The 13769-nt window shown below is 42.1% G+C and overlaps 1 protein-coding gene across 1 annotated transcript; it reads left to right on the top strand.

Annotated features, from left to right (window-relative positions):
* Positions 1 to 135: 135 nt before the first annotated feature.
* On the top strand, positions 136 to 7486 carry alg2 (ALG2 alpha-1,3/1,6-mannosyltransferase). The gene has a single exon (XM_048607521.1). The coding sequence runs from the start codon at positions 296 to 298 to the stop codon at positions 1508 to 1510; it is 1215 nt and encodes a 404-aa protein (XP_048463478.1). The 5' UTR covers positions 136 to 295; the 3' UTR covers positions 1511 to 7486.
* The last annotated feature ends 6283 nt before the right edge of the window (positions 7487 to 13769 follow it).

Genomic DNA, 13769 nt, shown 5'->3' with positions numbered 1-13769 from the left:
CACAACAACGGTAAAATACATTTCAAAATTAAAGGAGAGAAAAAAATAAACTACAACTCCTCGCCTATGGCATTGCATCAGCTCGCTGCCTGATATCAATAACTGGCACGATGAGGCGGAAGAATGTGGGGGGACCTTTTCTACATTCAGGCGTGACTGAGGACAGCCTGTCTAATTGGGAGAAGCGCCGGAGGAGGGTCCGCTCCCTGACAACGTGGACACAGTTAATCTGGAGAGCGGCACCGGCCCATGCCCGCGACTGTGCGTTTGTGACAGACAGAGAGAGATAGAGACGATGGTGGAAGTGGTGTTTCTCCACCCGGATTTGGGAATCGGCGGTGCCGAGCGGCTGGTGGTGGACGCGGCGTTGGCCCTGCGCAGGCGCGGTTGCGGAGTACAAATCTGGACGGCTCACTTTGACCATGCGCACTGTTTCTCGGAGTGCCGGCGGTCGGCCCTGCCCGTGCACTGTGTGGGAGACTGGTTGCCCCGGACACTGCTAGGCCGCTGCTCGGCCCTGTGTGCCTACCTGCGGATGCTATACGTGGCCTGGTACCTGGTCTTCCTCAGCGGCGTTGAGTTTGACGTGGTTTTTTGCGACCAGGTGTCGGCCTGTATCCCCGTGCTCAAGTTGTGCCGGCGAACCAAGCGGGTCCTCTTCTACTGCCACTTCCCGGACCGGCTGCTGCAGAGCGGCAGGCCCGGCCTGTGCCAGCGGCTCTACCGCCTTCCCATTGACTGGCTGGAGGAGTACACGACGGGCCTGGCCGACCTGATACTGGTCAACAGCAAGTTCACGGCCGGAGTCTTCAGGCGCACCTTCCGCACCCTGTCCCACCTGGAGCCTGATGTCCTCTACCCGTCGCTCAGCTTCGCCGAGCCTGCGGGCGGCCAGGACCTGGAAGAGGACGAGCTACTTGGGCCTGGCGGGGACTTCGTCTTCCTCTCCATCAACCGCTTCGAGAGGAAGAAGAACCTGGGCCTGGCTCTGCAGGCCCTGCACTGCCTCCGAGAGAGGTTAGGCCAAGTGGACTGGCAGCAGGTTCACCTGGTGCTGGCAGGGGGCTACGACCCGCGGGTACCGGAGAACGTCGAGCATTATCGGGAGTTGCAGGAGATGGCGGACCAGCTGCAGCTGGCCGACAGGGTGACCTTCCTCCGCTCGTTCTCCGACCAGCAGAAGGTTTCCCTACTCCGCCGTTGTCGTTGCGTCTTGTACACGCCGAGCAACGAGCATTTCGGCATCGTGCCGTTGGAGGCCATGTACAGTCGGCGGCCGGTCATCGCCGTGAACTCGGGCGGACCGCTGGAGTCGGTGGTGGACCAAGTCACCGGCTTTCTTCGGCAGCCGTCGCCAAGCAGTTTCGCTGAAGCCATGGAAAAGCTAGTTAGGAATCCCGATTTAGGGGCAAAAATGGGGGAGGCTGGAAGAAGTCGAGTCCTGCAAACATTTTCTGTGGATGCCTTTACAGAGCAATTGTATCAGTATATCTGCAAGTTAACACAATGAAAGTCGCTCGTGTAGAATAACAGCGGCAAAGTTAAAAATGAAGATTCATTTTGTATAATGCAAAATCAAACCTGATACAATGACTACGCAAGGAAATGCATAGTTATTTTCTGTTTTGCGATTATGGATTGTGCACCAATTACTGTGTTGAATGGAGAGAAGTTTGGGGCCTTGAACTGCGGTGTGCGATGAAGTGTGTGAATCAGTTGCTTAGGAAGACGCTGGAAAAAGGGCAATTCAACTTGCTACTGGGAGGAATGAATCTGGCTGTCACACAGGGGACTGGTCGTTTGCTGGTTAGATTGTGTTGTAGTGAAACAAATGGAAAAATATCCGGCAGCAATTCTTGATGCAAATATCTTATTGTCAATACAAATTGCAAACAAATTTTGTCCTGAAAAATCCAGTTTGAAAAACTAATAAGATTTCAGAGAGATGCCAGTTTGGCTGATATTAAAAGCACACTTGTTTTCAAAAAAACTCTAATGGTTTTTATAAGAATTTTTAGAGAGGAAGCCAAAAAAGATTGATTCCAAGGGTGAGGGTTAAATAAACTGGGATTAGAAAAGTTAGATGTTATGAGGTGGAAAGATGATCATTTGATATGCAAACAGTGTCTGGCCAGTCAGCCAAATAGCTTGTTTCTAGTGTTTTTAAACATTGACCAGGAAAGACAGCCCCTGGTGGAGTGCTGGACCTAAAGCAAAAGGCAAATAGTTATCGGAAACATCAAAATTAAATTAAAATCTGATTCCTGGGGGTAATGATGCAGTCCAGCCCTTGCAAAGGTTGCTGGAAAATAGGTTGTTCCTATGTTGTATGACATAGAAAGCTGACCAGCTACTGAATATTGTATAATATTTACGTGAGGTTTCTGTGATTACTAATCCATTTGAAAAATAGATCCTCCAACCAAAGAAGTTTGAGGATCACTGCTTTCTTTATACATAGGGCTACACTTTCTCTGATACAATATTCTTTAAATATGTGACTAATGTCAGAACATATTGTGATCACTTGCATTAAATGGCACAGTGGTTAGTACTGTTGCCTCACAGCACCAGGGACCAGGGTTCAATTTCAGCCTTGGGTGACTGTCTATGTGGAGTTTGCACATTCTCCCGCTATCTATGTGGGTTTCCGTTGGGTGCTCTGGTTTCCCCTCAAAATCTAAAGATGTGCAGGTTATGTGAATTGGCCATGCTAAATTGCCCCATGGCATCCAAGGATGTGCAGGCTAAGTGGATTAGAGATGATAAATGCAGGGCTACAGGTAGCAGCTAAGTTTGGATGCGATGTTCTTCAGAAGGTCAGTACAGACCTGATGGGCCAAATGCCCTCTTCCTGTACTGTAGGGATTCTGTGTATAATGCTAACAGGTCACTTTTTTTTGTACTTGTAGAGCCATTTCAACTTTGCATTTTGGGTGTGAAATCATTTAAAGCAATTAGACAAGAAATGAGAATCTTTCTGCTGGAGACGATTTCTTACCACTTCAGTTGTAATATGGCCACAGTGCAAATGCCACTGCCGTAAATTAGAATTTCACAAGGTCCAAGGTAGCAATTTTTAAAACATTTTGAATCTGTTTTATGTAAGCAGGGTCAAATGCTTAATTTCACTGCTATAGTAAAGTTTAACAGACTCTCGGAACAGTTGAGGAATATGCAACTGAAAATGTAACTGTTGATCTGTTTACTCTGAAGAGGCACCAGTATCTGAAATGATATTGTTTAAACGGGACTACGTAAACATCAGTGCAAGAAATACTACTGAATATTTTTCTATTGATATTTTATTGAGAATAAATTGATCTTGGAAGATGTTGAGAATTTTTGTACAAATAAAGAAACAATGATATAGAACAAATCAACATTTATTTAACTTCCATTTTCATTTCTGATGAATTGTCTGTCCTGTATCTCTAAATGCTTCCGTGGCTCAATATGTAGTTGCATGTTTGTAAGGACTAAATTGATACAACATAATCTGAATCACAAAGTTCTAAGTCTAAGTTGCACAGTGGGGCTTGAGCAGAACAACCAAGGTTGACAGTCCAGTATGGTACTGAGCAAGTTCTGTACCCTGTGGTACTGTCTTTCAGATGAGACATCAAGACACAGCCCAATCTGCCTGCTCAGGTTGATTTTAGAAGATTCTGTGGTATTATTTAGGTAAAGCGAAGCTAATTGAGTACTTTCTGAAGTGTAGTCACTGTTTATGTCAAAATCACAGCAGCTAAATTGAGCTCAGGAAACTGTCAAACAGTAATGTGATAATGACCAGATAATCTGTTTGTTCTGATGTCCATTATGGAATGGATATTGACCAGAATGCTGGGATTAACTACCTAGATCATCTTTGAAATAGAGCCATGAGATCTTTTGCATCAACATATGCAGGCAGATGGGGCCTTGGGTTTAATATCTCATTTGAAGATGACAGCGCTTCTGACGGGGGTCGCGTTCCTTCAGTATACTCCACATTTTTATGTTCAAGAGTGAAATGGGACTTGAACCTGAACCCTTGGGCCTTGAATATCAGCTAGGGAACTGGTCTAGTTGAATCGGTGTGCTGAGATCAGGCATAGATTCCATTCTTGCTTAATGTGAATATCACGGTTCTGCAATCAGTAGCCAATTAAAAGACACAGACAGGTTTCATTAAGTTTTAAAGAGTTGTATGTATTTATATTTGTCTAAATAAGATAAAATTCTCCAACTCCTATGGATGTATGCACGCAGTCTGGTTCACCTATACAAAATTTTAGGTTACAAGGTAGGATAAAACATTTTAAAAGTCCACTTAAGATTAAAGTGGTATGGGTTTTTCAAGGTGATGTTTTGAGAGGGATGTCAGTCTGGGAGTGGCAGATCTTCTGCTTTTGCCTTTGAGGTAGCTTAGAGATGCAAATGGATGGTTAATCTGTTCTTCTGGACACAGCAGCTGTGTTAAAGTAAAAACAAAAATACTGGGGAATCTCTGGTCAGGCAACATCTGTACAGAGGAAAAATGAATTGACATACAGAGTCTGGTGTGATTCTTCAGAGTCTTCTCCTTGGATCTCCTTCTGTCTGCCCACCCCCCAAAAAAAAGTATTTTTAGAAAGCATAGCTTCATAACAGTAGTCCCAAAACAAATGCAAGTATTTAAGGCCGTTACAAAAGGGATTGGATATTGAATAGAGTTCAATGAATCAAATTAGCTCTAATGCATTTTCATCAGATCGAGTAGTGGCTGGCCACCCCTCCAAGTGGTGAGGTGCCATTTTGAGACCACCTAGTCTATAATGCGACCAAAACTGTATACTGTATTGGAGGTGCGGTCTCAACAATGCCCTGTACAATTGGAGCAAGACACCCTTATTTTTATATTATTCTCTCTCTCCCATCTCCATTGAGCTTATCTTGCCCACAAAACCTATCTCTTTGTCTCTTGACCCTATTCCTATTAAACTATTAACAATCCAACTTCCCTTCCTGCCTCCTATGTCAGTGGATAGGGCTTTCTACTCCTGATCCAACCCTCTTCAAATCTGCCATTATTAACCTGTCCTTAAAGGGCCAACCCTTGATCCCTCCATCATTGTAAACTGTGACCCCATTTCCAACTTCCCCTTCTTATCCAAGAACCTTAAGCACCTTATTGGCCTTCACGTTGATGTTCATCTTCCATGTTTGAATCTTTGCAATCACATTTCCAGTTCTTGATAAGCACTAAAACAATTATTTGAAAATGTCACAAATAACATCCTGTGTCATTGTGACAAAGGTGAACTATTCCTCTTTGTATTCTCAACCTGTTTGCAACCTTTGACACAGTGACTATGACTGAATAACTATGGCCGTCCTTCTCCAATACCAATCCACTGTCATTTGGCTGAGTGGGACTGTACTTAACTATTTCCCGTCTTACCCATTTACTACTTGCCAGACACACTCAATCAATGTCTTCTCTTGCAGCATTACTTGTGGGTTCCTCCTAGAATCAATCTGTGGTCCCCATCTATTTCTCAATTCTTGTTCTCAGTGACATCATTTGAAAACACATTGCATTCCAATCCCCTCTCTTGATTTGACCTGTTTCTGCTGTCTGGTATGCATGTTTATCTGTCTTGCCCCATCCATGTAGTGCATCCGAAACCACACTGATATTTACATCCAACCATGTCAGGGTCAACTTTTCTTTTCAGTGCCCTCCACTTTGCTGCCCAGAACGAATCTCTAGTTTTTTCAGCTCCAATCAAGTGGCTGAGGTATTTTCCAGATGTATTTCTTTTTAGTTCTTTTTTTCTCTTCTGACCTGCACATAGAACTGTTAGCAAGTCTTAGCATCATATTTCAAAGGCCTATACTTTCTTCAAAATTGTTTTACTAATTATCCAGGTTTTTGATTCATCAGGGAGGTGGATAGAATGTGGCATTGTATGAATTGTTTTCTTTGTCATACACTTGAGATTGCTTGCTCTTAACATATCCTTCATCTTCACAAAATGACTCAGGCTATGATGGTGGAGATAGCCAATACCAAATGGCAAATATCAGGCTAGAAAAGGGATAACCAGACATCTTTCAAGAAAAAGGAGGAGTATGTCAACTACTGTCACCAAAATAATTTAATTTATACACTGAAAAAAATTCAGAATTAAATGAGCTTCTCAGGGTAAAATTGAAGGCAAAAACGTAACAAAATTGCTTCCTCCCCTGTTTCTAAATTAATAGAGATGCTCATCTGAGGTCTAGTGCTGGATGAGCAGAAATTTCCCCAAATTTATATTGGGAAGATTGAAGTCATGTCTTTGTTTCACACTACAGACACTACTAGCTCCATTCGTCTCTCTTGTATTTGTCCAAGGCTGGGCCAGAATGTTCACAGCTTCTGTGTCATGTTTGACCCCAATACAAGTTTTCAAACAGTTATCCAAGTGATCACTAAGCCTGCCTATTTCCATTGCATAACAATACCCACATATCAGCCCCTGCATTTCATCTGCTGCCGAAATCCTCACTCGTGCTTTTGTTACCTCCAGACTTGACAACTCCTATATGCTCCTTGCTGATAACCCTCATTCATTCCACCTCAAACTTCCAACGTTGCTGCCCATGTCCTAACCTGCACTAGATCCTATGTACCCATCATCACTAACTAACTTGTGTTTGCTCCCAGTTAGTAGTGCACTGGTCTTTGTATTCCCTTCTATTCTAATCTCCCATGATATTCATCTCTACCTCTCTGTAATCCCCAGTCTCACGATCCTCGCATTCCTTCAATCTTATAATACTGGCATTTTGAATATCCCCAATTTTAACACTTTTATTATTGATGGTTATGCTTTTAGCTGCCTGCAGCCCCAAGTTCTGGGATTCATCTTCTAAACCTCTCAATCTCGCTTTCCTCCTTTTAATACACTCCATAATACCTAAGCTTTTGTCTTACTATCATCTTTCTTTTACTTAGTATCATTTTGTTTTATAATGCATCTGAGAAGAACTTTAGGTCAGTTTATGATGTTACATTTGCTGTATAAATGCAAGTCTTTGTGGAATTGATTTTGAAATAACTTGTGTTTCCACTAAAATGTTAAACTTATCATGTTGCAAACAGTATAAATCAGTATAAAAATCAGTATACATAATGTAATTCACTACATGAAATGCACTAGGATTAGAAATTGTATGACAAAGACCAGGACAAGAATTATTTTTGCTTTGTTTAATTCATGCAAATGAGCCTTGTCTTATTCCACGGGTGACATGCTTTCTGAATACAACTGGGTGCCTTTGTTTCTAATTCATGTAGATAAGTCAGAATGTATTCAGCAGGCAGTGTGTGTGATTTTATTTTCTTGGCAAATGAAATGTGAGATGAGATTCTTCATTCATTTACAGCTGTCTGCTGACTGGAAAAGTTGTGTTCCACCGCCTCTGGAGATGACTTTCATTTAGTGTTCTAATAAAAATATTTATAGAAAAAGTAGATTTTGAGTGTTTTAGGATTTTTTTTGTTGTGTGCCATGTGAAAAGAAATGTTGCAACATGCAAATGAAGTAATTCCTGACATATGTACATTTTTTATTAAATGTCTCAGATGCCTGGATATATGAATATTAGACAAATAATTGCCACATTTGAACCAATTTCCTTTATCTATTATTTGAAGATAGGTCTTAATCTGCTTAAAACATTCAATTGGGATGTATCTGAATGTAGCTAAATAAATGTATGATAATATCACACAGCATGTTAGAGTTTCACTTGACAGGAGTGACAGTCAGTCAGGAGGGGCAGGTCACGGTATGGTGAGAATCTCACTGTACCAGTAGTTCAGAGGCCCAGGCTATTGCTATGTGGACATACTTTGATTGCTGTAGTGCGATTTTAAATTCAGTTAATAAACAATGACAAACCTAACCCAGATGGCAAAATTCTCCTCGTTAACAGTGGAGTTTATGCCAAAATTGGGAAAGCCGTATCACACACTAGTCAAGCAACAACCTGAGATACCCATGGGATTATACCTTACACAATGTCCCAGACAACAACCATCATCATTCTGAATGTGTCATGTCCCATCTGCAGGATAGACTTAGTGGAGTTGGTGGCACATTGGTATATAGTTGAGATGAAGTTGGCCTAGGAGCCCTTAACATTGACTGCAGACCCCATGAAACCTCATGACATAAGATCAAACATGGGCAAGGAAACTTCCTGATTAACACACACCCACAGCCACACCCACAACCACACACCTTACTGAAGAATCAGTACTCCTCCATGTTGAATACCAATTGGAGGATGCACTGAGTGGCAAGAGCATATAATGTACTGGATAGGGACCTTAATGCCCCATCACCAAGAGTGGCTCATAGCTGCAAGAATGAATCTTCAGGAGATGATGAGGGAGCCAATAGACAAAGACATACTTGATCTCATCGTCACCAGTTTAACATTGAGCTGTCTGTCAAGTCTTATATCCTATCCACCACCATGCCTCCTTAATCTTATCTCTTTGTCATTGACAACAGAGGGCAAGTATAACCATTGTTCCCTCAGAAACGAAAGTCCAAACTTGCATTCTCAAAATTACTTGCTCTATGTTTCATCATTCACAGTCTCCAGCTGGTCCATAGGTCTGTCTCTTGCACTTTGTCCCTCTGGCTGACTCACCCCCTCTCTGTTCACTGTCCTTTTTTGGAAACGCTCTGCACAGGGTGATCCTCCATCCTGTATTTCATGGGACTGTCCCATCAGTTCACCTCTTATTCTGCATTCCGTCTTGTTTTATTTTTATCTTTTTGGAATCACCTCTTATTTCTGCTCTGTATTGTAGTGTGTTACTTCACTGCTACTTTTCACACTTAGTAATTAATTAATCCTTTATTATCACAGGAAAGCCTGGTTATATGGTTCCATTTAAAGGAAAAAGATAATTTGGGTCTGGAAAAATAAAGGAAGCCTTTTTAAATTAAACTTGTTGCAACAACCAAGGAGGAGAGTGGGGGAAAAAAAAAAGAGGGGAGCCAGTTTATCCTGCTTCACCTGGGAATTTAACAATTTCAGGTATCCCATCTGGAACTGTAACAAATTGGGAAATTTCACTCAAGATCTGATTGTAACAATGGTGAGAGCTGAATTAGACAGATTCAACTTCCCGCATTCAGAGTTGCATTGGCCTAGCATAAAAATGGCTGACGAAAAGGGTGATTCTTTAATCCAGCAGCTAGGCAGAGAGGTGAAGCTCAAAGAAACTTCCAGAAGGCATAAATGTGCCATGAAAGCAGAACGCAATCCACAGATGGTGTACAAAATAGTTCAAAGCTGGGAAAAATTGGAACGGGACAAATTATGCCACTGGGAAGTATTAAAAAGGAAATAAATATATATCTTTTAAAGGAATATTTATTATGGTATTCATTACCGAAGAATTACTGGGAAGTAAAAGAAAATTATTCAGTCACTGGTGTCTCCATTTTACTGCTGTTTTTATTTCTGTACAGCTGTGGATCATAACTATTCTAACCAAACTTAAACAGGTAGTGAATGAATGTAAATTTGTACAGCAGCTATAAAGTATTTTAATTCTTTAGTGGGTTGTTAAACTTTATTATTCCTGCAAATGGATGAAACCTGTCACTAATAAGTTGATTAGAATTGAAATAATTCATTTGATTTTGTTTTAATGCAGCAGAGATCAGATTCAATTTTTTTTAAATGAATCAATTAATGATAGAAAATAAAGTAGCATTTTTAAAAAGAGTATTTATTACCATTTTGTGATATGTTGATATTGAATGAATTTACATATATAAATGTTCTTCCAATTACTATGGGAAAGATGTGAAATTATCATGTTAGAGGGAGTTGCCTCAGCAGCAGTGTGATATTAAAGTTTACCACATGAACTGCGTAACATAGGTCTGTTTCACCATTCAGTAAGATCATGACTGTTCTGCCACCTAACTCCATACATCTATTTTTTTTTTGTAAATTCATCCATAGGATGTTGGCTTTGCTGCCTAGGCCAACATTTAATACTCACTTGAATCGTCCTTGAGAAGGTGATGTTGTGTTGCCATCTGTAATCATTGCAGTCTTGTGGTGCAGGAACATCTACAGTGCTGTTTGGAAGAGAGTTTCAGGTTTTGAATGTGGCGATAGTGAAGGGATGATGATGAAGTTCCAAGTCAGGACTTGGAACAGAAGTTGCAGATAGTGCTGTTTCCAGGCTGTTCTTGTCCTTCTAGAGGTTGCACATTTGGAAGGAGTTATGGAAATAGCCTTGGTGAGTTACTGTAGTGCATCTTGTAAAAAATACACTCTGCTCCCACTGTCTATTGGCATTGAATGTTTAAGGTGGTGGATGGGATGCCAATCAAGTGGATTAGTTTTTTCTGGATGGTGATGATCTTCTTGAGATTTTTTGGGTCTATACCCAGCCAGATAGTGGAGAAATCCCCATCACAATTCTGATTCGTGCCTAGTACATGGTGACCAGTCTTTGGGGAGTCAAGTGTGAGTCATTGACTGTATGATTCCGAGCCTCTGACCTCCTCTTGTAGCCACAAAGCATTTATATAGTTGTTCCAATTCAGTTTCTAGTCAATCATAATCCCTAGAATTGATCATGGAGATTTAGCGATGGAAATGCCATTAAAGGCAAGGGAAGATAGTTACATTTTCTCTTGTTGGAGATGGTAATAGTTTGGGATTTATTGAATGTTACTTGCCATCTACCAGCTCAAGTGTAAATATTGTTCAAGTCTTGCTGCACACAGACATGGACTGCTTTATTATCTGGAGAGGTGTGAATGGTTCTGAACAGTGTGCAGTCATTAGACAACATCCCCAATTCTGACCTTATAATGGAGGGAAAGTCATTAATGAACAACGGAGGCATGGGATTGAGGGTGATTTAGCGGTTTGGATCAGAAATTGGCTAGCTGTAAGAAGACAGAGGGTGGTGGTTGATGGGAAATGTTCATCCTGGAGTTCAGTTACTAGTGGTGTACCTCAAGGATCTGTTTTGGGGCCACTGCTGTTTGTCATTTTTATAAATGACCTGGATGAGGGCGTAGAAGGATGGGTTAGTAAATTTGCGGATGACACCAAAGTCGGTGGAGTTGTGGATAGTGCAGAAGGATGTTGTAGGTTACAGAGGGACATAGATAAGCTGCAGAGCTGGGCTGAGAGGTGGCAAATGGAGTTTAATATGCGGAAAAGTGTGAGGTGATTCACTTTGGAAGGAGTAACAGGAATACAGAGTACTGGGCTCATGGTAAGATTCTTGGTAGTGTGGATGAGCAGAAAGATCTCGGTGTCCATGTGCATAGATCACTGAAAGTTGCCACCCAGGTTGATAGCGTTGTTAAGAAGGCGTACAGTATGTTAGGTTTTATTGGTAGAGGGATTGAGTTTCGGAGCCATGAGGTCATGTTGCAGCTGTACAAAACTCTGGTGCGGCCGCACTTGGAGTATTGCGTACAGTTCTGGTCACCGCATTATAGGAAGGATGTGGAAGCATTGGAAAGGGTGCAGAGGAGATTTACCAGGATGTTGCCTGGTATGGAGGGAAGGTCTTATGAGGAAAGGCTGAGGGTTTTGAGGCTGTTTTCGTTAGAGAGAAGAAGGTTAAGAGGTGACTTGATAGAGACATACAAGATGATCAGAGGATTAGATAGGGTGGACAGTGGGAGCCTTTTTCCTCGGATGGTGATGGCTAGCACGAGGGGACATAGCTTTAAATTGAGGGGTGATAGATATAGGACAGATGTCAGAGGTAGGTTCTTTACTCAGAGAGTATTAAGGGCGTGGAATGCCCTGCCTGCAAAAATAGTAGACTCGCCCACTTTAAGGGCATTTAAATGGTCATTGGATAAACATATGGATGATAATGGAATAGTTTAGGTTAGATGGGCTTCAGATTGGTTTCACAGGTCGGCGCAACATCGAGAGCCGAAGGGCCTGTACTGCGCTGTAATGTTCTATGTTCTATGTTCTATGTTCTAACTGAAGATGATTGGACCTGGGACACTGTCCTGAGAAATGAACTGCTGCTGAAATGAGTGACCTTCAACAACCACAACCATCTTCCTATGTACTAGGCATGACTCCAACCAGTGGAGATTATTTTCCCAATTCTCAATGACTCGTTTTGCTCCACCATATTCCTTAATGTCTTCAGATAATGCAAGTCTATCAATTTCAAACATAAAAATTGTAATGGACCCAGCATCATGCGCCATCTGGAGAAGAGAGTTCCAAACTTTTACTACCATTTAGGTATAGGAGTCTATCTTGACTTTACTCCTGAAAGGGCTGTCTCAAATCTTCAAGCTATGTCTCTTAGTTCTAAATCTCCAACATTAGAAATTATTTCTCTCTGTTTACTGTCTGTTCCCCTTTAATATCTTTAAAACTTCAAACTGCCCTTTAATTTTATAAATTCCAGGGAACACAAACTTTATTTGTTTCATCCCTCCTTGTAATTTAAACCTTGAAGTCTAGAATCTAGTAGTGCACTTCCTTTCTAACTTGTGGTGCCCAGAACAGCTTACAGTACTCCAGGTTTAGTCTAATCAGGTCTTTATAAGCTGCAACATGGTTTTTACTCTCCTGTATTCTGGTGATTTAGTACAGGCCAACGTTCCAAGACCACTGACGGATGACAAAAGGTGTTTTCACTTATCATCATTAAATTCTCAAAATTACTCAACATACATGCATAAAGCATTATAAACAGTAACTCAAAATAAAAAGGATCCGTACATAAAACCAATCTTCTTTTACTCCAATTACACAAATCTGCATAATTGCCAAATTCAATTCCTCCTCTGTAATATTCATGACGCTTTGATAAAAAACAAAATATTGCATATGCTGGAAATCAGAAATAAAAACAAAATGCTGGAGAAACTCAGCAGGACTGACAGCATCTGTGGAGAGAGTAACAGATGATGTTTCAAGATCAGTGCAACACTTCTTCAGAGCTCATTCGAAACATTCTTTGAGATTTATTTACACAAACAGTGTTATGTACTAGAGATGGTAGGAACTGCAGATGCTGGAGAATCCGAGACAACAAGGTGCAGGGCTGGATGAACACAGCAGGCCAAGCAGCATCATAGGAGCAGAGAGGCTGACGTTTGGGGCCTAGACCCTTCATCAGAAAAGGGGGAGGGGAAGGGGGTTTTGAAATAAATAGGGAGAGAGTGGGAGGCGGATAGAAGAGGGATAGAGGAGAGGATAGGTGGAGAGGAAACAAACAGGTCGAAGAGGCGGGGATGGGGCCAGTAAAGGTGAGTGTAGGTAGGGAGTTAGGAAGGGGATAGGTCAGTCCAGGGAGGACGGACAGGTCAAGGCGGCGGGATGAGGTTGGTCGGTAGGAGATGGAGGTGCGGCTTGAGGTGGGAGGAGGGGATAGGTGGGAGGAAGAACAGGTTAGGGAGGCAGGGACGAGCTGGACTGGTTTTGGGATGCAGTAGGGGGAGGGGAGATTTTGAAACTTGTGAAATCCACATTGATACCATTGGGCTGCAGGGTTCCCAAGCGGAATATGAGTTGCTGTTCCTGCAACCTTCGGGTGGCATCGTTGTGGCACTGCAGGAGGCCCAGGATGGACATGTCGTCTGAGGAATGGGAGGGGGAGTTGAAATGGTTCGCGACTGGGAGGTGCAGTTGTTTGTTGCGAACCGAGCGTAGGTGTTCTGCAAAGCGGTCCCCGAGTCTCCGCTTGGTTTCCCCGATGTAGAGGAAGCCACACC

This window comes from Rhincodon typus, chromosome 2, assembly GCF_021869965.1.
Source record: "Rhincodon typus isolate 14 chromosome 2, sRhiTyp1.1, whole genome shotgun sequence".
NCBI classification, from domain to species: domain Eukaryota; kingdom Metazoa; phylum Chordata; class Chondrichthyes; order Orectolobiformes; family Rhincodontidae; genus Rhincodon; species Rhincodon typus.
The sequence above is the reverse complement of the archived record's forward strand: the minus strand, read 5'-3'. Positions and strand labels throughout refer to the sequence as shown.